Source organism: Aquarana catesbeiana, linkage group LG05 (genome assembly GCF_042186555.1).
Source record: "Aquarana catesbeiana isolate 2022-GZ linkage group LG05, ASM4218655v1, whole genome shotgun sequence".
In the NCBI taxonomy this organism is placed as follows: Eukaryota; Metazoa; Chordata; class Amphibia; order Anura; family Ranidae; genus Aquarana; species Aquarana catesbeiana.
In genome coordinates, this window is record NC_133328.1 from 112,555,037 (window position 1) to 112,582,013 (window position 26,977).

Consider the following 26,977-nt stretch of genomic DNA (forward strand, 5'->3'; position numbering starts at 1 on the left):
GAGCAAAAACAAATAACAAAGCCCCTATCCATTTTCCCCAAGTAGAGCTTGGCATTAGGTTTTTACATGCAGTGGGAATTACCAAGTCATTTAGAAATCCCGTCTCTCTGGGGTGCAGTGCTCTTGTTTTCTAAATGGATGTGTTGTGTTGGAAGGCAGTGTTACCACTCAGGGGCCCTCATTTTGCATCATTCATTATAAAGAAACATTTGACATACATTACTGCTGGGAGCCAAACAAATATGATAGATAGCTATACTGTTAGGCTATTGTCAGCACTGTTTGGGTGGTGGGGGAAAAATACCAGGTGACAAATTTCAACAAACTAAACAAAATTATGAGCAATTCCCATGACAAAATGTAGATAAATTGTTTTAGAAAATAGAGTATTATGTGCTTTGAAAAGCACAGCATAAAACCAATGGTATTACAATCACACCATTATACATATATATAAAGTTAATAATGCATGGCTCTATTAACATTATAAAGCTGAACTATAGGCACATAAGAAAGACAAAAGCTAATAAAATTGTATATAAATGAATACATTATTTTATATCTATATTTGTCAATGCAAGCAGTATAGGTACCTGAATGTACAGTGGAGCCCAGGATAAGAGAGGGAGAGACAGCACAAGGATCTAATGTGCAGAGAAAGAGAATGCCGATAGATTCAGAAAGTACAGGGACAGAAAGATGAACTAGCCACTGTGGCAAAGCTTCTTCTTGACTTGAGGAAGTGGGTTGAATGATGCTGCGGTTATTCAACCCATAATACTGAAGACATCTAGTGGTGGGGAAATAGTACTGCAGACACAGCACCAGATTAAGCACTTTTACCCCCTTCATGACCAGGCCATTCTTTGCGAAACGGCACAGTGTTACTTTAACTGACAATTACACGGCCGTGCAAAGGCTGTACCCAAATAAACTTTATGTCCTTTTTTTCCCACAAATAGAGCTTCCTTTTTAATGGTATTTGATCCCCTCTGCAGTTTTTATTTTTTTCGCTATAAATTAAAAAAGACCGACAATTAAAAAAAAAAAAAAAAATGACATTCTGCTATAAAACATACCCAATAATTTTTTTTTTAAAAAACTATTTTTTTCATCAGTTTAGGCCAATATGTGTTGTGCTACATATTTTTGGGGAAACAAATTCCAATAAATGTATATGTTGATTTGTTTGCGCAAAAGCATCTACAAACTATGGGATATTTTTATAGAATTTTTATTGATTTGTTTTTCTTTTGCTAGCATTGGGGGGATCAGCGGCTTATAGTGGGACTGCGACATTGCAGCGGACAAATTGGACACTAAGTGACACTTTTGACACTTTTTTGGGAACTAGTGACACTAATACAGTGATCAGTGCTAAAAAATATTCATTGTACTAATGACACTGGCAGGGAAGGGGTTAACATCAAGGGCAATCAAAGGGTTAAATGTGTCCCTAGCAGGTACTTTCTAATTGTGCAGGAGGTGCTTGTACTGTAAGAAGAATGCTTAGCAGAAACACAAGATCTCTGTCTTCTGTCACAGAACAGTGATCTGTCTTGTATACATAGGCAGACCGCCGTTCTGTCTGCCTCTGGAACGATCGGTGGGTGCAGGCGGACATCGGGTCCACCAGACCCACTGATTGGCTCCTACTGTGTCCAATCACAACAGGAGCCAGCCAGCCAGTGGCGCACTTGAGTGCCCCAGACCCGGAAGAAAAAAATCACGTACAGGTGATGTCATACTTGCCTCCTCTGTGCAGTTGGTTTTGCACAGAGTGGCCCCAATCATCCTCTTCTGGGGTCCCTCAGTGGCGCTCCTAGCTACTCCTCTTCTCGAGTGCCCCGTTGGAGAGCCAGATTCCATGGGGGCACTTGTGCGGGCGTGCTCCCGTGTCCTGCTGCTGTGTCCATTGACACAGACAGCAGGACTCGGCCCCGCCCTCGCCTCATTGGATTTGATTAACAGCAGTGGGAGCCAATGGCTGCGCTGCTACCAATCTATCCAATCAGGACCTGAGACACTGGCTGGAGCTGGTGTGCTTGTCCACATCACTGGAAAGACTGGGTTCAGGTAAGTAAAAGGGGGGCTCTGGGGGGCTGCTGCATCACAGGAGGTTTTTCACCTTAATGCATAGAATGCGTTTAGGGGAAAAAAAATCAAGGGTTTACAACCCCTTTAACCCTTATCTGTGCTATGCTTGACTAATGCCGCGTACACACGGTCAGACTTTCTGGCAGGAAAAGTCCGACAGAATCTTTACAGCGGACACTCCGATCGTGTGTATGCCTCATCGGACTTTTTTTTTTTTCGAAAATTCTCACGGACCTAGAAATAGAACATGTTTCAAATCTTTCCGACGGAATCAATTCCTATTGGGAAAACCGCTCGTCTGTATGCTGTTCTGACAGACCAAAAACGACGCATGCTCTGAAGTAAGTACGAGACGGCAGCTATTGGCTACTGGCTATTGAACCTCCTTTTTCTAGTCCCGTTGTACGTGTTGTACGTCACCGCGCTCTAGACGGTCGGACTTTGGTGTGATCGTGTGTACGCAAGACAGTTTCAGCGGAACTCCGTCAGAAAAACCTTCAGAGTTCATCCCGACGGAAAAACGGTCGTGTGTACGCGGCATAAGTGTAGAGAATTTAGTCATATAAGCAATGATATGATTTTTTTTATCCAGATTTATAGACATGTAATGATACAATCATTTTCACTACCAGAGACTCAAGAATCTAATTGTTTAATAAAGTGTAGCCCTGGCTGGACTTTTAGCCATACTCACTGGCACCAGGAACTGTCCTCGCAACAGGAGGAATGGTGCCCATTTTGCTGGAGACCAGAGGAGAGCAGGACTGGGATTGGTTGCCTTCCTGAGGCTGGACTTTAGCCCCACCCACTTTTATAGACAGGAGGAGGAGATCCCCTGCTGGGGAGGGGACATAGGACCAGAAGCTACAGAGCTGCAGAGCAGGGAGTACACGGGAGCTCCTGTGCTTGCTGCTTGTCCTGAGAGAGAGAGCGCTACATGGTACAGAACCGCTAGAGAGCTGTAGACTTACACCCCTGCTCTCTGGTCACAGGCCACCCAACACATTTTAGATGTTCACTTTTCTTTAGGGTCTTCATATCAATATGAACAACCTCTGAAGTAACCTCTGTCCATATTTGATACTGCAGGCCTATATATTGTAATTTATAGCTGCAGTATTCTCCCTACCCACCACCACCCTAGAAAATGCTCATAAAATGTTTAGTGCTTTTATAGCTTTTAGGCTTCCAGTAGGGGTTGTTTTTTTTTTTTTTTTTTTACACTAGCACTCAAGGGGCAGTAAAACCCTGAAGTTGAGCTGCACTTTTTACTGCTCCCCAGCCACTACACCCTTTAGCTGCCGAGGCGGCAGCTATGGAGTGTGCACATGCCATGCCCGTAACGGGAATTAAACCCCCGTCTCCTTCCTAACGCAATCTATCCAAATGAGTATGGCCACTCTTGTAAGTCCCCCTGCAACTGCTGTGCAATGCGTGCGGTTTTCAGCGAGCCAGTACGGAGTTCAGGGGATTAAAGCAGGTGGTGAGGGGGTGATACAACATCTCCCCACTGACTGAGCAAAGCTAATATGAACGAGCCCTTAAAATTAAGCCAAAACTGTTTTTTTTTTCTTTTTGCTTCACATAATAAATAGATAGAAACAATTTCATTTTTTTTTTATTCATACCTGTAAACTCTGATGAAAAGATTGTCCCTCACTTCCCTGTGAGGGGAAATGTCTCCAACAGAGCCACAAACAACAATAAAAATGTGGTTTTTTTTTTAGTAGACTGGACAAATCTTGGGACCTTTGTTAGGTTTTCACTTGTGTCCAAACCTCCATTGGTGAGATTTCCTCTTACTTCCTGTATCAGTGACACCTGGTGTGGTGGGGTCAGACAAGGTGTCACCAGGACAGGAAACGAGGAAATGTTTCCCCAAATGCCACATATTACAATTTCACAGAAACAATAACTCATAATAACTTGAAATCAAAACCTTTTAAAACCAATTCCAAACATGTAGTATTCCTGTGTGGCTCAGGCACTCATAGATAAACTAAAATAGATACAACAATGTACAACCCTATATGTCTTAAGCCGCGTACACACGAGCGGAATGTCCGACAGAAAAAGTCAGACGGAAGCTTTTCATTGTCTATTCCGATCGTCTGTATGCCCCATCGGACTTTTTTTTTTGGAAAATTCTGACAGACCTAGAAATAGAACATGTTCTAAATATTTCCGACGGAACCAATTCCTATCGGGGAAACGGATCGTCTGTATGCTGTTCCGGCAGACCAAAAACGACACTTGCTCTGAAACAAGTACGAGACGGAAGCTATTGGCTACTGGCTATTGAACTTCCTTTTTATAGTCCCGTCGTACATGTTGTACGTCACCGCGTTCTGGACGGTCGGACTTTGGTGTGATCGTGTGTAGGCAAGACCACTTGAATGGAATTTCGTTGGAGAAACCTTCGGACTTTATTCCGACGACAAAACCGGTTGTGTGTACAGGGCATAAGGCTTTGTTAACACTTGCAGTTGGGGGGGGGGGGGTAAAAACAAATATTTTTTGCTGCCCCCTGATTTCTCACCCTTTGCAGCAGTCAGGATACAAATGATATATAAACGCTTCAGCACTTTGCATTGGGGCATGGAAAAAATTATTACCCTTCCCTTCATGCAGTACTGCTCCCTAAGGCTCGATTCACACCTATGCATGTTGCTTTTGAGCGTTTTTGGAGGTTTTTTTTTCATGCTTGGCACGTTTTTGAGCCGCGTTTTTGCCGCGTTTTTGCCGCGATTTGCGTTTTGCGTTTTTTTTTTTTTTTTTTTCATTTTTTTTTACAGTCTTAAAAAAAAATTACAAAAAAATAAAATAAAAAAAAAAATAAAAAAAAAACGGCAAAAACGCACCAAAAACACACCAAAAACGCATCAAAAACGCTGCAAAGACGGTGCACTTGCGTTTTTGATGCTTGTCCATTGAAAACCATTACATGCAAAACGCTGCTTTTTGCATGAAAAAAAGTCCCCGACCCTTTCCAAAAACGCAGAGATACAAAAAAGCATTGATGTAAACATGTTCCATAGGAACCCATGTTAAAAAATTCACGTGCATTTCTGCAAAATGCAAAATGCATCAAAAAACGCGCTAGTGTGAATGGGGCCTAAATGTGACCAATTCAACTGAATGAAAGGGGTTGGGTCACAACTGCCCCTGCAACAGCATGGGAATGTGGGTTTTTAGGGGTTAAAACAGGCATAGAGGAAGCAACATAACGCCTACTCGCTGCTTGTTAAATATTATCAGAAAAACATTCCACAGTGGATTGCTCTTCAGAGGGTGAAGCTCATGTAAATGAGTTTTTACTTCCTACAGACAATATAGCAAGTCTATAATGTGCAGCACCAATAAGAAAATGCCATGTATTAGAGATGTTGGGGCTGCCATAACTTACATCATTCCCTTCCTCCTAGACAGAAAGCATGCTTTATATGCCAACTAACTACTCTGTTCATTATCAGAAGATTTTTTTTTTAATATTGAGGGCTCTTTGCAAATGCCATTTTTGCCCCTTCTTTAAAGTGGTTGTAAACTCTTACATATACACAGTAATGTGACTAGCCCCAGGTGATATACAGAGATAAAACAAATCCTCCCATATACGATGTACCTGTTTATCTGCAGACTTCCCCTCTACAATGTATAAAGCTTGTCTGAGCTTCCAGAAAGCAGGGGGCAGGGAGCTGAAATTACACACTGCAGAGCTCTGAGAGTTGAATGGAGAGAAGGTAAACCCGCCTTCACACAGCTCACAGGAACAGAGCTGAGGCTGTCAATCACAACTGTGTGCTGGGGCTCCCTCCCCTGTCACCTTTTTTCTCTTAGTGCTCTGAAAACTGTGACTCAAGCTGATACCAGAGGTATGAAGCAGCAGACAGAAATTACACTTAGCGCTCTTATTTGAGACATGTACACACTATAGAGCACATGTGTCAAATACAAGGCCTGAGGGCCAAATCTGGCCCTCCAGGCCCTGTCATGTGCCCTCGCACCCAGTTTTGCAGCTGGGACATGGCGGAACGCCATTCTACCACCTCCGGCTCTTGCCCTCCGACCCCGCTGTCTCTTGTAAACACAGAAGCCTTCTGTGTTTACAAGGTACAAGGTACAAGTTTGCTCTCAGCCACTCCTGGATCTAACAGATCCCTGCATACACTCACTGCGGGGACAGATCTCTAGAGAGAGAGAGAGAATGATCTCCCTGCAAGATGAAGTGGAGCTGCCTACACAGGGAGGTGCTAGAGCCATGCCAGGTAGGAGAGAGTAGGGATGCGAGGAAGCTTTGGGTGGGGACTTGGAGTTGGGGTTGCACACTGTGAACTGTGCATAGTGCATCCCTAAGCCCTGCACACTATACACAGTACACCCCTAAACTCTGCACTCTGTATGTAGTAAACTTTGCAATCTATCCATAACGCACTCAACCCTGCACTCTGTATGTAGTGCACCACTAAACCCTGCACTTGGTATGCAGTGCACCCCTGAACTCTGCACTCTGTGCATAGGTCATCCTGGAACTGCGCTCTGTATAGAGCATACTCCTGAACTCTGCAGTGCACCCCTGAGCTCTGCACTCTGTGCATAGGGCACCCCTTAAGTCTGCACTGTATACATAATTCACCCTTTTAAATTCTCACTTTGTACATAGCACATCACTAACCTCTGCACTCTGTACGTTATGCACTCCTGAACTCTACACTCTTTACGTAACGCACTCCTGAACTCTCCACGTAATGCACTCCTAAACCCTGCAATCTGTGCGTAGTGCACCCCTAAACCCTGCACTCTGTATGTAGTGCACCCCTAAATCCTGCGCTCTGTATGTAGTGCACCCCTGAATGCTACACTCTGCATAGGGCACCCCTGGAACTGCACTCTTTATATAGCCTACCTGCACTCCCCCTTAATTCTGTACTGTGTACGTAATGCACCCTTGAACTTTTCACTCTGTACATAGAGCACCCCTGAACTCTGCATGTAACACACTCCTGAACTCTGCACTCTGTACGTAATGCACTCTTGAACTCTGCACTCTGAATGTAGTGCACGCCTAAACCCTGAACTCTGTATGAAGCGCACTCCTGAACTTTGCACTCGGTGCATAGGACACCCCTGGAACTGCACTCTGTATATAGCGTGCTCCTGAACTCTGCACTTTGTGCATAGGACACCCCTGACTTCTGCACTCTGTATGTAATGCACCCTTGAACTTTTCACTCTGTACATAGCATACCCCTGATCTCTGCACTCTGTACGTAATGCACCCCTGAACTCGGAATTCTTTACATAACTCACACCTGAACTCTGTATGTAATGCACTCCTGAATTCTGCACTCTGTACGTAATGCACTCCTAAACTCTGCACTCTGTACATAACTCACTCCTAAACTCTGCACTCTGTATGTAATGCACTCCTGAACTCTGCACTCTGTACATAACTCACACCTGATCTCTGCATTCTGTATGTAATGCACTCCTGAACTCTGCACTCTGTACATAGCTCACTCCTGAACCCTGCACTTTGTACATAATGCACTCCTGAACCCTGCACTCTGTACGTAGTGCACCCCAGATACAACAGTCCCTTTGAGGGCAACCATAGGGCTGATGTGGTCTACGTTGAAACTGAGGTTGACACCCCTGCTATAGAGGGATATGCTTTGTTCATACTTCATGTTTGAGGTTTAAAATCACTTTAAAACAGCCCTGTGTGTCTGATGAACATTGTAAAGAAAACAAAGAGTTATTTTTGCATTTGACAAACAATCCAGGGGGCTGAGGTCTTTCTGTTCTGTAGCAAACAGCCCTATTTTCAGTAGTTCAGTTCTGATGACACAGTAAGCTCTGGAGTATGTGCAGCTGGAGAATACAGGTACAAAAATACTGTCTCAAATAGTAGGTCCAAAAGCCCCAGCGGCTATTAAACCAGATGGTGCTATTTTAGAAAAGGGACACTTAAGGGATTTGTAAGAACAATAGAGACGTGTCACCTTTTCAAATTTCAGGGCAACAAAGAACAAGATGGATAAAAGTTCAGCCCCATTGAAGTTGATGTATTTCTTAACCTGAAATAATATGTGTATCTGCGGGAATATGTCAGCAGCTAGTCTACAGCAGGAGTTTTCCTTTTGGAAGAGCCTATTATAGACATTGTTCTCTGTCAAGCTGCTATAACAAAAGTGCAGTACTATTTCAAAGTTGAAAAGGTTTTTTTTTGAAAGGCACCAGACTTTTCTTTTCTGCAACAGGCAGTGTTGAAACACTCAGACTGTATAAATACATTACACAGCGGTTCTAGGTTAAATTTTATGAGGTCATTTTATTATGGAGGATGTATCAGCTACAGAACAATGAACAGCATAATTATGATCCCACGCATAATAACTTCAATAGTAATGAAATGACACACCGCATCTATTACTTCACTGGTATAACTATGTATTGACTTGACTTCCAGTTCTGTGTCATAGTAGGATGTCATAATATATATATATTTTTTTTAGAACGTAGTATAAAATATTTAAGCCATGTAGTTATTGCAAACAATTTTAATGTCTGGTTCTAGGTGTTTTGGGAAATATGCTAGTAAAAAATATAAATTTCAAAAAAATCCTGAAGCTATAAACTTACTGCTTACTGTATAGGGAAGGCATCTCCAGGGCTTAGTCTTTGGACAGCACTTCCCATGTTCTGAATGCTGGGGTGCTCTGTTATGTCACCAGGTTTCTGATCTGTACCCCCTAAGCCTCACTACTGGCAGCCCATAGGTTAATAGTAATGCCAGCAGGGGGACATGACCATGGGAGGTTGGCACTGTATACATATCAGAGCCCCTAAGTATTTGTGGCTCAATTGGCCATCTTCAAATAATCTAACTAGGCCTACTGGTACCTGGATGTATGAACTCCATGTATGATTGAAGTACAAGAAACAAAATCACCCATAGGTTGCAATAACAAATGAAGCTCATCTCCCTGTCACTCTGCTTTCTCTTCCTATCAGCATGCCTCTTGTCAGCACATGAACCGGCAATATGTGAGGCTTCTTCCTCCAACCCTGCTGTACAGGAACTACAAGAAGCTCATACCAGGGAAATGCAGGTGCTTACATTACTTGCATTTAAAAATAATTGTATCCCTATATAAATGATCTCAGAACTACATTTGTTTTTTATATCCACACAGGGTTTAGCTTTAAGAGTTTTTCCTTAGTTATTGCTTGTATGCCAGAATTGACCCTTGAACTTTCAGTGCTTAGGACTGTCCAGGCATTAAGGCTTGGGAAACCAGAGAGCAATACAAATGACTGGGCACTGGTGTGAACTTATTTTAGCTGATCCATTCTATGTATTTAGCTATTTATCTTAACCACTTCAGCCCGGAAGATTTTATCCCCTTAATGACCAGGCCATTTTTTGCGAAATGGCACTTCGTTACTTTAAGGCTCGGTTCACACTAGGACGACTTGTCAGACGACCTAGGTCGCCTGACAAGTAGCGACCCGTTCAGTACAATGGAACCGTTCTAATCGGAGCGACGCAAGTCGCTCCGACTTAGAAAAAGGTTCCTGTACGACTTTGGGGGCGACTTGGGGTGACTTGCATAGACTTCTATACAGAAGTCGTTTTGCAAGTCGCCCGGGCAGTCGTGTGCAGGTCGCCTCGGTGAGGCGACCTGCAAGTCGTGCCGTCTCTGGTGTGAATCGAGGCTTACTGACAATTGCACAGTCAGGCCTCGTTGTACTCAAATAAAATTGATGTCCTTTTGTTTCCCACAAATAGAGCTTTCTTTTGGTGGTATTTGATCACCTCGGCGGTTTTTATTTTGTGCGCTATAAACAAAAAAAGAGTGACAATTTTGAAAAAAAAACAATATTTTTTCTTTCTGCCATAAAACATATCCAATAAAAAAATGTAAAAAATCACATTTCTTCATCAATTTTGGCCAATATGTATTCTGCTACATATTTTTGGTAAAAAAAATCCCAACAAGTTTATATTGATTGATTTGCGCAAAAGTTATAGCGTCTGCAAACTATGGGATTTTTTTTGGCATATTTTATTTTTTATTTTTTTTTTACTAGTAATGGTAGCGATCAGTGATTTTTAGCAGGACATTGCAGCGGACAAATCTGACACCTAACTGACACTTTTGACACTTTTTTGGGGACCAGTGAAACTAATACAGTGATCAGTGCTACAAATATTCACTGTTACTGTACTAATGACACTAGAAGTGAAGGGGTTAACATCAGGAGCGATCAAAGGCTTAAGTGTGTCCCTAGGAGGTGAGTGCTAACTGTGTGGGGATGGACTGACTGGAGGAACACAGAGATCTGTGTTTCTGCTTAGCAGAAACAGAAGATCTCTGTGTCCTCCCCTGTCAGAACGGCTATCTACCTTGTTTACATAAGCAGATTGCTGCTCTGCCTCTATGGGGGATGACCATGGGTGACCCGCTGATTGGGCACATGCCGCTGGAGGCCACAGACATTTTTTTCCCATCCCCATGACCATGCTGGCCTAGGCAAGAATGAATTTATTTATTTCAGGTACTTATATAGCACCATTGATTTACACAACACATATATATTGTACATTCACATCACTCCCTGCTCTCAAGGAGCTTACAATCGAAGGTCCCTAACTCGCATTCATACATACACATACTAGGGTCAATGTAGGCAGGAGCCAATTAACCTATCAGCATGTCTTTGGACTGTAGGAAGAAACCCACAGAGGCACAGGGAGAAGAACATGCAAACTCCAGGCAGGTAGTGCTGTGGTTGTGATTTCAATCAACAACCCCAGTGTTAGGAGAAAGGGCTAACCACTTAACCACTGTGCTGCAAGTATCTCTGTACCCTGAGTCTTCTGGCATGCCACGTCACAAATCCTAGAAGGTTGCATGGACTCACAGTGGCCAGGGGATGGAACTGGCATGCACCATTAGAAGCTGGCTTCCTGAACCTAGAAAAGGCAGCCGGCTTCCAATAATGGAGGTGGACCAAGATGGTGGCGTGGAACCCAGGCTGCTACACCTAATCAGTGGATCGCAGCAGGACAACACTAGATTCACTTGGTAGTTGAGTATTTGATAATAACAATCTTTAAGGCCTTATAACTTTTTCAGGTTTTTTCAGCCATTGTTATGCTATGCATTTTGTCCAAACGCTGTTGCAAAACTACAATTCCCATCATGCCTCTGCCTTTGGGAGTCAAGCTTGTAACTGTCAGTGGCTTGCAATGCCTCATGGGACTTGTAGTTCCACAACAGATGGAGGGCCACAGGTTGAGCACCCGTGCTCTACACCCACCAGATCGCGTGCAGCGCCTTAAATTTGAATAACTTCCCCATATTTTACCATATAGATAAATTGTGTGGGTTTAAACAGCTCATCCTTATACAACAAGGCTTTTACAGAAATTTTTATGATCGTGTACTGCTTGGGATGAAAGCTATTAGTTATTACATTTTTTCGGAATTTTTGAAGATTGAAGTACACACATTTGTCTCAAAAGTCTAAGCGAGGCCTTCCACCTAGACTATGCTAATTTTTAGGATGCAGACTCATCAGTTGGTGTTCAGTAGAGATGAGCCCGATGTTGGAGTCGAATGTAAGTTCGGCTCGAACATCGGGTGTTCGCCTGTTCGCCAAAAGCCGAAGGCAAATTCGAAAGCCGCCGAAACATCGTTAAAGTCTATGGGACACTAACATGAAAAATCAAAAGTGCTAATTTTAAAGGCTTATATGCAAGTTATTGTCATAAAAAGTGTTTGGGGACCTGGGTCCTGCCCCAGGGAACATGTATCAATGCAAAAAAAGTTTTCAAAAATGTAAGATTTTAATAATGCTTAAAGTGAAACAACAAAAATTAACCACTTCAATACAGGGCACTTATACATCTTCCTGCCCAGACCAATTTTCAGCATTCAGTGCTGTCGCAGTTTGAATGACAATTGCGCAGTCATCCATCACTGTACCCAAACTAAATTTTTATCATTTTGTTCCCTCAAATAGAGCTTTCTTTTGGTGGTATTTGATCACCTCTGCGGTTTTTATTTTTTGCTAAACAAATAAAAAAAGACCGAAAATTTTGAAAAAAATAAAAGTTTTGTTTCTGTTATAAAATTTTGTAAATAAGTAAGTTTTCTCTTTCACTGATGGGCACTGATAAGGCGACACTGACAGGCACTGATAAGGTGGCACCAATGAGCGGGCACTGACGATGGGCACTGATATGCGGCACTGATGGGCACTGGTAGGCGGCACTGATGAGTGGCACTGATGGGCATTGATAGGCGGTACGGATGGGCACTCATGGGTGGCACTGGGTGGCACTGGTGGGCACTGATAGGCGACACTGCTGGGCACTGAAAGGCTGCAAAGATGGGTTCTTATGGGTGGCACTGATAGGCGGCACTGCTGGTCACTGATGTGCACTGATAGGCAGCACTCCTGGGCACTGCTGGGCACTGATAGGCAGCACTGTTCGGCACTGATACGTGACACTGATGGTCACTGATACGCGGCACTATGAGGCACTGATAGGCATCCCTGGTGGCACTGGCAGTGGTAGCCATTGTGAGTGAGCACTGATTAGCAGCTGCCTGGGCATTGATTGGCATCTGCCTGGGCACAAATTAGTATTTCCCTGGGGGTCTAGGGGGGCATACCTTGTGGTCCAGTGCAGATGGGCATCCTGGTGGTCCTGGGCGGCATGATTGTGGTCCTGGGTGGGATCCGAGGACGGGCTGTGCTGATAAACAATCAGCACAGACCCCTTCTGTCAGGAGAGCAGCCGTTCGGCTCTGTCAGACGCGAGTGAGGAAAAGCCGATCACCGGCTCTTCCTATTTACATTGTGATCAGCCGTGATTGGACATAGCTGATCACGTGGTAAAGAGTCTCCGTCAGGGACTCTTTACCTAGATCAGAGCTGCGGTGTGTCAGACTGACCCACCGCAACAACGATCGCTGCCATGCGCGCCCCCGGGGGATCGCAGCGGCTCAATATCCTGAGGACGTCATATGACTCCCAGTCAGGGTATTGAAACCACTTAGCCTCCATCATTCTGCTATATGGCAGGCGGCAAGTGGTTAAATATTCCTTTAAATATCGTTCCTGGGGGGTGTCTATAGTATACCTGCAAAGTGGCGCATTTTTCCCGTGTTTAGAACAGTACCACAGCAAAATGACATTTCTAAAGGAAAAATCTTCATTTAAAACTGATCGCGGCTGTAATGAATTGTCGGGTCTCAATCCATTACCAGGCCCTTTGGGTCTGTTATGAATATTAAGGGGAAACCCCGAACCAAATTTTAAAAAAATGCCGTAGGGGTCCCCCCCAAAATCTATATCAGACCCTTCAGGTCTGGTATGGATTTTAAGGGGAATCCTGCGCCAACATTTAAAAAAAAATGGCGTAGGGGTCCCCCCCCAAAATTCATACCAGACCCTTATCTGAGCACGTAACCTGGCAGGCTGCAGGAAAAGAGGGAGGGACGAGAGAGCGCCCCCCCTCCTGAACCGTACCAGGCCACATGCCCTCAACATGGGGAGGGTGCTTTGGGGTCTGACCCCAAAGCACTTTGTCCCCATGTTGATGGGGACAAGGGCCTCATCCCCACAACCCTTGCCCGGTGGTTGTGGGGGTATGCGGGCAGGGGGCTTGTCGGAGTCTGGAAGCCCCCTTCAACAAGGGGACCCCCAGATCCCGGCCCCCCCTGTGTGAATTGGTAATGTGATACCCAATCGTACCCCTACCATTTCACAAAAAAGTGTCAAAATGGTAAAAAAGACAAGAGACGGTTTGGGACAAGTCCTTTATTAAAAAATTAAAAAAAACAAAAATGTCCTACGATGTAAGTTCACGCTGCCCGACGGACCGAAAAAAATTAGCTGCAACGATCTGCCTCCATGGGAGGCTCCCGCCGACTGATGTGTCTTCTCTGTGACAGTTCTTATATAACTGAGGGTGGGGCTACCCGGTCACGTAACTGGGCGACGCCCGCCCCTCTCTGACGCCACCATGGCTTACCTGTGGCATCAGAGGGGGCAGGGCCCCCCGTTTACCTCACCGGGTTTCTCCACATCCAATTCGCAATAGCAGGAGATTGTGACCGACTCTCTACGGAGCCGGTTCACACATTTCTGGAGCGGCTTTGGTGTGAATTGAACAGGAGTCCTGTGCATCTTTTGGTTCGTTTCAGGGCCGAATTCAGCCAAAAATTCATGCTGAAGTCGTACCAGAACCAGTGAATGGAGATACACCGGACCCCTGCTGTGAGCCACTCTGTGCTCTAGTGTGAACCCAGCCTCAAAGCATATCTAGAGTTATTTTTTTTTCTAATTCTGAATGAGATGAGGTCAGGTTTTTTTATTGCAGTCTGTGCCCCTGGAGAGAGTCACCCCCTTTGTATGCCCTGGTCACCAGTGTCATCAGAACAGAAAGTAAGCGAAAATTTGTTGTCATTAGATATGAAGAAATCTTCCAATGGGGACCTTTTTTCTTGTAAAACTGGCTAGGCAGAGTTTTCCCACACTTTGGAGAGATTGCCTACTACTTCCTTTTGTGTCCACAATACAGAAGGTGAAATGGGACACAGACAGGAGTTTTAACATTCAATATTCTCTCTAAAATATTTAGAAAAAGTATTTGGTTTGGATAGAGTTAGGTTCACTTGACAACTGTGTGCACAAGCCTTTGCAACAAGAAAACATATTAACCAGTTCGGTTCTTACACCTGTACGCCCCTTTTGGACTAGAGCAGGGGTACTGAATTAAAATTCACGGACGTCCGATCAGTAACATTTTCTTGAATCTCATTTTTGTTCTACAACCCAGATCCTTCATGTCAAAGCCCTGCCCCCCTTTACATCACTGTACTCAGTCCCCTATTTCACATCACAACCCCCTTTCACATCACAGAGACCCCCCTTTACACCACAGTCCACCTTGCAATCATAGACCCACCCTCACATTACAGCTTCCCCTTCTTCACATCACAGTCCCACTTGCAATCATAACTCACCTACCCTCCTCAGTCACATCACAGCCCCCTTTCACATCACAGAGACCCCCCTTTACACCACAGTCCACCTTGCAATCATAGACCCACCCTCACATTACAGCTTCCCCTTCCTCACATCACAGTCCCTCTTGCAATCACAGCTCCCCATCTCCCTTACATCACAGTCCCCCTTCTCACATTGCAGCCCCCCTTACAATCACATTTCCCCCACCCTCCTGACATCACAGACCCCCTTGCAATCACAGCCCTCCTCCTTACATCACAGCCCATCCCCCATATCACTGCTCCCCTCTCTTATATCACAGCTCCCCCCAAACAAAGTCCCCCGTTACAATCACAGCCCCCATTATACCACATTCAACACTGCAATTACAGCTCTCCCCCCTTCGCAGTCCTACCTTAACATAGTATGGCAGAGGGTGGAAGGCACAGCAGGGTGGATTCCTTTTCTGTATGTACTCACCTGCCTGCTACTGCCACCGCTACTGCTGTTGAACTCACAGTAGGGAAGAGGGCGGGAGACATTGAGGGTCTGCACTGTGGGCGGAAGCTGCCCAACTCTTCTTGTTAACAAGTGAGTGATTGGTTGCTAGGACTAACTCGTGTCATAGCAACCCATCACCCACTTGTTGATTTGAAAGGTTGGACAGCTCCAGCTCCCTTTGTAAACCTGCCGTATCTCCCACCCTCTTCCCTGCTATGAGTTTAACAGCAGCAGTGGCAGCAGGCGAGGAGTCCACTCAGGCTGCTAAGTGGTGCAATTTTGGTCCCCACAGGACTGTCACTCGGTCTATGTCCGGACTGCAAACCCTATTTAGTGACCCCTGGGCTAGAACAATATTTACATTTATACTGTGGGCCTGTTTATTTGGCAATAACTTTAATATTACGGTATTTAAGATAACAAAAAATACATATATTGGCTTTTTAGAACAAACAAGGCTTTATTTTGATATTTATGCAATTCATAGTCAAAAAAAGTAAAAAAAAAAGTAACAAAACAAAAAAAGCACTTTGTTTTCTAATTTGATCAGTGTTATTTAAAAAAAACTACTTTACATAAAAATGTTATTCTAGAATCTTGTTTAAAATGACATTAAAGTGGTTATTATAAAGTTATTTACACATAATGAAAAGGTTGTTTTTTTTTTAACTTTAATGCAGCGCTAAAAAAATGAACAAACAAAACAAAGAAAGTTTAAACATTAGGGTTATGAAAATAGTACTAAAAAAAACAACTAGGAAAATATTATGGAGGAGAAAGGGAAGAAGAAACTAATTAGGGCAAACTAAGGCTTAACTAAGGAGAAATACGAACAAATGTTTATTTATGTTTATTTATTTAATTTTTTTTTACTTGTAAGGTTGCTTTTACTAATCATCTGAAGATTGAAGTTCATCCCTTTGATATGCAGATGAATTAAATTGAGTAGATGTAAAAGTAACAACGTATATAAGCTTTTTTTTTTACAGCAGCAGCTTCTACAACTACTGTATTTCCACAGCGACCCTGGAACTGACTGACAGGGAGTACTACACATGCCCTGAGTCCTATACCCAGGGCTGGGACAAGGAATGGGCAGGAGTGGTGGCTGCCCTGGACGCAATGGTTTATTGCAAGCATGTGGGTGTCCAGACCCTAACCCTAAGGGAAGGGGGGGTGCAGTTTGGCATCTTTGCCCTGGGCGCTGGATGGCCTTGTCCCGGCACTGGCTATACCAACTTTTGTGGGGCGTATATAACACATCCAGTGTCTACAACTGATTACAGAGCATAAATATAATACAAATAATTAACTTAAAATATTATGTTACATGGAAAATTATGGGTTAGGGTCGGAAAAACTTTGGTGAAAATCAGATACATTATCAATCATCATTAGTACATCCACGCGTGGGTCTGATGTGTCTCTCCTGACTCACTTTGCCATGTAAGCATGCAGTACATGCCTGGTGTCTGCAGCATGTGCTTACATGGTAATATCAGCCTGTCATACACAAGGACTCCGCAGACAACAGTGCAGCATCTCATCATGTAGAAGGACACAGGCCCATTCTTCACTATTACTTTTATTTTCACTCTCCATAGTAATGACATGTTATTATACTATGCAACTTTCATTATCAAAGATGTATACAATCAATCCCTGTCCTTGAAACACTTAATACAGCAAACATATATACTGTATATACATACCTCCCAACTTTTTGAGATGGGAATGAGGGACACCTATCAGCAAAAGTATGCAGGCATAGGACACACCCCCTGTCACGCCCCTTTAAAGGAGAATTGTACAAAAAAAACAAGATTGGTTAAACCCACAAGTGCTTTTATTTTTACCACTGCTATTCCTTTATATTGGCTTTTGGAGTTTACAAATGCAGCAATTTAGAAATCAGATGAAAGGTTAAGTACTGGAAAACGCTTTTTGATAAATAAAAATGCATTTTATATACAACTATATAGATTGGACCAAAATCAGGGACAAATAAGGAGGAAAGAGGGACAGAGGGACTTTGCTCCAAATCAGGGACAGTCCCTCAAAATCAGGGACAGTTGGGAGCTATGTATATACTGTGTGTGTTAAATTCTGCATCTTTAGCAACATTAAATATGCTATATAAGGAATAAATTAATTCCAAACGTGACACAATGATATATGCATGCAATAACAGACTGACCTGGCTGTGTTGTGGTGCTCATGGTTGGAGAAGACATGCTGACCAGCTGTTTGATAGAGATCCCAGATATGATAGGAATGTATTTCAGTGCTCCGTAACTGAAAAGGAGGATCTGAAAAAGAAGATCTGAAAGTCAAAATTTGATCCCGCTATTTTATTGTTATTTGATCATACTTCTTTTGTAATTTTTGTTTACATTTTTTATTACTGTGGCCCAGTTTAATATTGGTTTTGTTTGAAAATGAGTGGGCAGCTTGCTATATAATCATTATCCTTTTGCATACTTTTTAGGGAAAATAAATAGCAAAGCTATTCAAGTGACAACTCTATTTCCTAATGAAGAAGGCCAGCTTCTCGGAAATATACTTTTGCACAGTGGTACTGACTAGTAGGGATGAGCCGAACACCCCCCTGTTTAGTTCTCACCAGAACATGCGAACAGGCAAAAAATTCATTTGAACACGCGAACACCGTTAAAGTCTATGGGACACGAACATGAATAATCAAAAGTGCTAATTTTAAAGGTATATATGCAAGTTATTGTCATAAAAAATGTTTGGGGACCTGGGTCCTGCCCCAGGGGATACGTATCAATGCAAAAAAAAGTTTTAAAAACGGCCGTTTTTTCGGAAGCAGTGATTTTAATAATGCTTAAAGTGAAACAATAAAAGTGCAATATTCCTTTAAATTTCATACGTGGGGGGTGTCTATAGTATGCCAGTAAAGGGGTGCATGTTTCCCATGTTTAGAACAGTCTGACAGCAAAATGACATTTCAAAGGAAAAAAAGTCATTTAAAACTACTCGTGGCTATTAATGAATTGCCGGTCCAACAATACACATAAAAGTTAATTGATAAAAACAGCATGGGAATTCCCCACGGGGGAACCCCGAACTAAAATTTAAAAAAAATGGTGTGGGGGGTCCTCCTAAATTCCATACCAGGCCCTTCAGGTCTGGTATGGATATTAAGGGGAACCCCGGCCAAAATTTAAAAAAAAAATAGCGTGGGGGTCCCCCTCAAAATCTATAACAGACCCTTCAGGTCTGGTATGGATTTTAAGGGGAACCCCACGCCAAAATGTAAAAAAAAAAATGGCGTGGGGTCCCCCCAAAAATCCATACCAGACCCTTATCCGAGCACGCAACCTGGCAGGCTGCAGGAAAAGAGGGAGGGATGAGAGAGCACCCCCCCTCCTGAACCGTACCAGGCCACATGCCCTCAACATTGGGAGGGTGCTTTGGGGTAGCCCCCCCAAAGCACCTTGTCCCCATGTTGATGGGGACAAAGGCCTCATCCCCACAACCCTTGCCCGGTGGTTGTGGGGGTCTGCAGGCGGGGGGCTTATCGGAATCTGGAAGCCCCCTTTAACAAGGGGACACCCAGATCTCACCCCCCCGTGTGAAATGGTAAAGGGGTACAAAAGTACCCCTAGCATTTCACAAAAAAAGTGTCAAAAATGTTAAAAATGACAAGAGACAGTTTTTGACAATTCCTTTATTTAAATGCTTCTTCTTTCTTCTATCTTCTATCTAACTAATGTGACAATTTGTGTGACCGTGTGTATGCAAGACAAGTTGGAGCCAACACCCTTCAAACAAAAATCCACGGTTTTGTTGTCGGAAAGTCCGATCGTATGTATGCAGCATAAGATTTACTTTGAGTTGATATTTTGTTCCATTAGACCTTTAACGAATTAATGAATCATGTCAAATTAGTTTGTTATTTTCACTATAATTTCTTTCGTATTAGTTGAAATTCGTTTTTAGTTTAGTTGTAGCTTTAGAAATTTTAGTTTTTTATTTGTACATTTGGGTGCATCTGAATGACGGAAAGAAACGAATTGCACATATCTAGTATATGGTCAGCCTAAAGGCATGCATGTTAAGTAATGTGTATGCGTAACATGTACAATGACTTTTTGCCTCTGAAAAAAGTACTCTCTTTTTCCTTCCTTCCTTCCTTTATAGGCATTGTCTAGGGTCAAACGCTATTTCCTCAACTAACATACCTGCTCAAAGATGATGCAATCCTAGTGCCCCTGTGGTAGCCTTTATATTCTTAACTGCATGTATGCAGATTGTCTAACATCTCATACCTCCTGCTGCAGTCTCACCCTCTGGGACTTTAAGATAATTACAATGTACAACCTGAGTAATCAGTAGGTAAGGGAAAGTGATGAAATGCTTCCTCCTGCCTGTAGCAGATTTAGAGGATTATTCTCCCAGATTTCTCTTCTCAGGTACACCTTAAGAGACTGAATAATTCACTTAACTGAAGCCCGAGAATTTTCAATGATAAAAATGTTGAGTTAGAAAGAAATGGTTCTCAAATGGTTGCAGTATTTCAAAGCAGGCAATTGATTGTGTTTGATTTAGTCAAGCGGTTGCCCTATCAAAAAACAATCTGTAGACTAATAGGACAGTTTGGCTATGTTCACCCTGGTGTGATCCAATTTTAATGCGACTTTCAGTGCAATTATGTAGTGCAATCTGAATGCTACTTTGAAGTGGTTTGCATATTCTATGGAGCCCAAATCTTGCTGGAATCACATCAAAGTAGTACAAGAACCTTTTCCAAAATCGCGTTGTGCTAAATTGCATTGATGTCACAATTATTCATCCAGCACAGACCTTATTGTACGCCTAGTAAACTATTTGATTGGGGTGGAGGGATTCTCCTTTATGTCCAAAATGCACAGTTTACAGAGGGGACTTTATACACATGATCAGGCGATATCCGAAAGTTACAAGGTATTGGGCAGAGGCTATACAGATTATTTCTGATATAGCTCAAAGACCCCTCTACGTCGTACCCCGTTGCACCTGTCAGGTGCGATTGATGCTGAAATGTATCCAAAAGGCATATACATTATGGTAACCAGATTATTGTATCTCACTAGGAAGTTAATTGCCTGATTTTGGATGGCATCTACTGTGCCTACCAAGGTTTAGTGGGTCTCTTATGTTAATTCTCTTCTACTTAGAGAACAGCTGGCTTATCGCCATCGCAATGTGGTTAAAAAGTTCATCTTCATCTGGCAGAGCTGGCTAGAGAACTGTAGTCTTACGCCTCCACAGTTAGCGATGGATAGATTACTATGATTCTAAACCCTCCAAAAGTTCTAAGGGTTTGTGCCCGAGCTTGGGACTTGTTTTATATAAGCATAGATAATATGTCATTCTGTGCAAATGTCCATAAACAAGCTTGGGTAGTTTTGTTTGTTCTTCTTCATTTTGGTTTATGTTTTTATACAAACTTTTTTTTATATGAGCTACATAATAGGTGACTGCCTTTTATTTCTCTTCCCATGTATGTATACATATGCACACTGTCTGTGCTCTGATGGATTTGCATACATTTTTATTGTATTGTACAGTTACTTACTATCTTTATCAATAAAAACCTTTTGATTAAAAAAAAAAAAATTGCACTGATGTGAAGGAGCACCACTAAAAACAATGTGATTTCCATTGTCAACCGATTCTGTGCAACTCAAGTCAAATCTGAAGTCTCACTTGGGGCTGCTTTAAATATAATAATAAAAGCAGCTTCCTGAGCCCATTAGATTTTGAAAGGAAAAGTCCAACTACAAGTCCCACTGCATTGAATACAGTTACAGACAGTGGGACTTATGTGGGGCATAAGGGGCCATGACACCAGCATCTGGGACTGTTGGGGGTTCTGGTGGTCATTTTAAAGAATCCTAATACATATTTGCCCTAGGCCCACCCATTTCTTAAAATGTAACACGTCTTCTAGATTTGCTTCCCTTACCTTTGTTCTAAATGAAAAGAGCCAAAAAGCTTTGTAAACAGCACAGCAAAGAGTTTATTGTTCATTAACACTGATACTCAAAACCATATACTTCCTTTAATTACAAGGCGGTCTTGTTCACTTATCTACTAGGGTGGCAAAATAGTACACATAGCCAAAGTCAGGCCTGCATGTTTTATTTACTTTATTGAATTAGAATTCTCCCAGGAAGGAAAAACCCATTTTCCGTACGGCCAAGAAAGACCAATGGATTTTCCAATTATACTTATCTCAAGACACTGGTGAACGGAAAAATATTGCTTTTAAACTTAATATTTAATTTACTTGTGTCTGTAATGGAAGAATAATTTAGGTGAATTCCCATGAGCATTTCTTCCTTACAGAGCTGAGATACATTTTATATTTATATATATATATATATATATATATATATATATATATATATATATATATATATACTATATACACAATGTATATACTGATTTTATATATATAGTGACAGAGGGAGGCTCTGTCACTGTATGAATATAGGATAATGTGACACAGGATTAGCATTATAGCATTAAGGCTACTACATTTTCTTTTTTTTTTTTATTAATTTTACTGAAACGTTTTACTGTAGAGGTACAAAACGGGGGCGTTGGGGCATACCCTGGCCAACTGGTGCACATAGCCATGTGCCTAACAGCATACAACTCACAGTTGCCTTAAAACTATACATAAATAACCAAAAACAAAAAACAACACAGCCGGTGCTCAGGTTATACATGGTAAGATAATGATAGGACATATCGTTTCTTGTAGTTCTCTACTCACTCATGTCTATCAGAACCAGACGCTATAGGAATAGATGAGATTAATTGTGATCACCTATCCTCTGGACTTACACCTCCACTCAAGGCTATTATCATTTCTTAGTGGAGAAAGCTGTGTTTTTGGCTTTCTCCAGATTCTATAGTTCTGGATTGGAGCAGTCAGTCCTATGTCTGGGTTTTGCTAGATGCCTACAACCTGGCTGACTACACAGGTGTGAAGGGTCATTATAAACTCAGGTCTGAGGATAGCTCAGAAATCCCAGTTTGGAGACGACTCCCAGTATAGGAGACGGAAGGTCTCACCGGGGTCAGGGGGGCCCCAGCCAGAAGCCAAGAAACAGAGGGTCTCATCGATAGGTTAGAGGACCCAGCCAGGAGACAGCACGTCACGGTTCCAGGAGTCAGGTCAGCTCCTATGGAGGGTGTCAGGAGAACCCTAATTCTTAGGCCAGAGGTGGACCATGCAGCAGGGCGCTGTGACTAAAGGCTAGAGAACCAAGTGTTCCAGGGACAAGGCAGTCAAAGGAACTGGTGAGAGGAGCAGCAGTGCTGCGAACAAGTGAGCCAGGTGGCTCTGTATTTTCATTTATACATGTTATGTGGAAGAAACCCCTGCGTGGGCAACTGATGTACAAGTGAACTTTTCGCTTATTGAATAAAAATGGGCTGCCACACCCTAAAAATACAGTTTGAACTGGCGCAACTCGTATTTAATCACCTGAATCTCACAATATATATATATATATATATATATATATATAAAATATAGTATCTCACAAAAGTGAGTACACCCCTCACATTTTTTCAATATTTTATTATATCTTTTCATGTGACAATACTGAAGAAATGACACTTTGCTACAATGCTACAATGAGTGCACAGCTTGTATAACAGTGTAAATTTGCTATCCCCTCAAAATAACTCAACACACAGCCATTAATGTCTAAACCACTGGCAACAAAAGTGAGTACACCCCTAAGTGAAAATGTCCAAGTTGGGCATCTTGGGTTCTTGGGCATGGAGTTCACCAGAGCCTTTCCAGGTTGCCACTGGAGACCTCTTCCACTCCTCCACATAGGTGTGCGCAGGGGGTGTGCCAGGTGTGCCTGGGCACACCCTAATCACCCTGTGCGGTGCCAATTCCCCCTTCTTTCTCCAGGCTTCCCCCCATGTTTTTCCCCTCCTGCAGTACGGCTGGCTTTCTTCCTCTCCTTTCCCCTCTGCTACTGCAGGGATGTTTCAGGATGGAGAGCGGGGAAAAGGGCTAGTCAATATGTCATTTACCGGTCCCTTACTTTTCTAAATGAATATAGTGAACACACTCACTCACTGTGTTTTTTCATAAATGAAGCATAGTAAGCTGCTTTTACTATGCTTCAGTTTGCGAATGAATAGAAAGCTGCTCAGCACAGAGCACTTCCCATTCATTCACTGTTCAGTGCAGCTGAGGCTGCAGAGAAAGGCACGTGTGTTTGAGATTTGATGTGCACACCCTAATGCAATAGGCTGCGCACACCTATGCTCCTCCATGACAACATCACAGAGCTGGTGGATGTTCGAGAACTTGCGCTCCTCCACCTTCCGTTTGAGGATGCCCCACAGATGCTCAATAGGGTTTATGTTTGTAGACATGCTTGGCCAGTCCATCACCTTTACCCTCAGCTTCTTTAGCAAGGGTGTGTTTGGGGTCGTTATCATGTTGGAATACTGCTCTGTGGCCCAGTCTCCATAGTGAGGGGGTCATGTTCTGCTTATTATGTCACAGTACATGTTGGCATTTATAGTTCCTTCAATGAATTGTAGCTCCCCAGTGCCGGCAGCACTCATGCAGCCCCAGACCATGACACTCCCACCACCATGCTTGACTGTAACTTGTCTTTGTAACCCTCATCTGGTTGCCACCACACACGCTTGACACCATCTGAATCAAATAAGTGTATCTTGGTCTCATCAGACCACAGGACATGGTTCCAGTAATCCATGTCCTTAGACTGCTTGTCTTCAGCAAACTGTTTGAGGGCTTTCTTGTGCATCATTTTTAGAAGAGGCTTCCTTCTGGGATGACAGCCATGCAGACCAATTTGATGCAGTGTGCGGCGTATGGTCTGAGCACTGACAGGCTGACCCCCCACCCCTTCAACCTCTGCAGCAATGCTGGCAGCACTCATATGTCTATTTCCCAAAGACAACCTCTGGATATGACGCTGAGCACATGCACTCAACTTCTTTGCTCAAACATGGTGAGGCCTGTTCTGAGTGGAACCTGTCCTGTTAAACAGCTGTATGGTCTTGGCCACTGTGCTGCAGCTCAGTTTCAGGGTCTTGGCAATCTTCTTATAGCCTAGGCCATCTTTATATAGAGCAACAATTCTTTTTTTCAGATCCTCAGAGAGGTCTTTGCCATGAGGTGCCATGTTGAACTTCCAGTGACCAGTATGAGTGAGTCATAGTGATAACACCAAATTTAACACACCTGCTCCCCATTCACACCTGAGACCTTGTAACACTAATGAATCACATGACACCGGGGAGGGAAAATGGCTAATTGGGTCCAATTTGGACATTTCCACTTAGGGATGTACTCACTTTTGTTGCCAGCGGTTTAGACATTAATGGTTGTGTGTTGAGTTATTTTGAGGGGACAGCAAATTTACACTGTTATACAAGCTGTACACTCACTACTTTACATTGTAGCAAAGTGTCATTTCTTCAGTGTTGTCACATGAAATGATATAATAAAATATTCAAAAAAATGTGAGGGGTGTACTCACTTTTGTGAGATACTGTGTATATATGTATATATATGTGTGTGTGTGTATATATATATATATATATATATATATATATATATATATACTTTCATACGTATTTCACATACAAGCACTGTAGAAATCGTGAGGCTGATTCTTGAATCAGTGTCGTGTTGTTTCCCATAGTAATCCACTGGATTCCAGCAACCATAATTCCAGGCTTCTTAAAGTGGTTGTAAGGGTATATATATATATTTTTTTTACCATAATGTATTCTCTGCAGTAAGGTAAAAAACATTCTGTATTCAGCTTCCCCCCACCAGCCCCACCTAAATACTTACCTAAGTCCTGTCTCAATCCAGCGCTGTGCCTGAGAGCAGCAGCTCTCTCCAACCTTTCTCCTCTCACTGGACATAAAAGCAGCAATGAGATCCTTTACATTGGAATTTGCAGCTGCAAGCTGATTATACACAATACAACCTGATTGTACAGTCTATGTATAAATCAGACTGGCCCCTGCACTACATACAGTAGTTGTTTGTAAATCAAATGGAGATTGTACATATGCGTAGCCACTCTGTCGTAAGCAGGAGTGTCTCTTTAATTTACTCTGCATGGCTGTATTCATCCAATGTCAATTTGCAGTCTGTGCTTGTTCAGTTTCCCCTAGGTTCAGCCTGGCTGTCAGTCCTCTCTGCTGTCAGTAGGCAGTACTGTCATCTCTGGCATTAGTGAGAGGATTCTCAGTGAGTTTGATTTATGATTATTTATATCCTTTTCCAGCCAATCACTAAAACATTTTCTTTGCCAGTGAAATATCATGGCAAAGGGTACAAATATTTGTAAAGCAGGAGGCTGTTAGTAGTAGCTCTTCCGAAGCCGTGATGCTCTACACAGTGCAGGGAGGGTCTGTCTGAGTGGCTCTCAAAGCTCAGGCTTTTGGTAAGCCACATAAAATATATCCGACGTATATCCTGATACAAAAGATATGCCGTGGAAGAGATACGGAGTGGTGTAGTTGAGACAAATTTTTTTCCGCAATGGAGTCTTGATGCCTTTTGAGGCTTTAATCACTTTAGCCCCGGAAGGTTTTACCCCCTTAATGACCAGGCCATTTTTTGCGATACGGCACTGCGTCGCTTTAACTGACAATTGCGCGGTCGTGCGACGTTGTACCAAAACAAAATTGATGTCCCTTTTTGGGGAGAGGGGACTGTGTAGGAGAAGAGATAGATCGCTGTTCATTCTCTGTATGAACAGACGATCTGTCTTTTCTCCCCTCAGAGAACCGGAAACTGTGTGTTTACACACACAGATCCCGGTTCTATGTGTATCAGCGGCGATCGCGGGAGCCCGGCACTGATTGTGACCGCCGGGCACTCGCATCTGGAGGCAAACAGCGGGCGCAAGTGGCAAGTGGTTAATTTTGCAAAGAATTGTGGGAAAAAATTACAACTTCAAAAAACTCACCATGCCTCTTACTAAATACTTTGGAATGTCTACTTTTCAAAAAGGGGTCATTTGGGGGAGTATTTGTACTTTCCTGGCTTGTTAGTGTCTCAAGAAGGCCGCCAGTACATCAAGTGTGATCAATTTTTAATGATTGGCACCATATCTTGTATAATCTAGAACAGGGATATGCAATTAGCAGACCTCCAGCTGTTGCAGAAGTCCCATGAGGCATAGCAAGACTCTGATAGCCACAAGAATGACACCCAGAGGCATGATGGGACTTGTAGTTTTGCAACAGCTGGAGGTCCACCAATTGCATATCACTGGTCTAGAACTTTCACAAAGACCAAATAATATAC

General features: G+C 42.9%; 1 protein-coding gene across 7 annotated transcripts in view; it reads right to left on the reverse strand.

The window, feature by feature from the left end:
• Positions 1-26,977, reverse strand: part of HDAC9 (histone deacetylase 9) — an 872,451-nt gene that overhangs the window by 763,425 nt on the left and 82,049 nt on the right. For all 7 annotated transcript variants that reach the window (XM_073630072.1, XM_073630070.1, XM_073630071.1 and 4 more), the window contains exon 2: positions 17,825-17,936. In XM_073630072.1, coding sequence (XP_073486173.1) covers positions 17,825-17,936 — 112 coding nt within the window. The remainder of the gene's footprint in view (positions 1-17,824; positions 17,937-26,977) is intronic.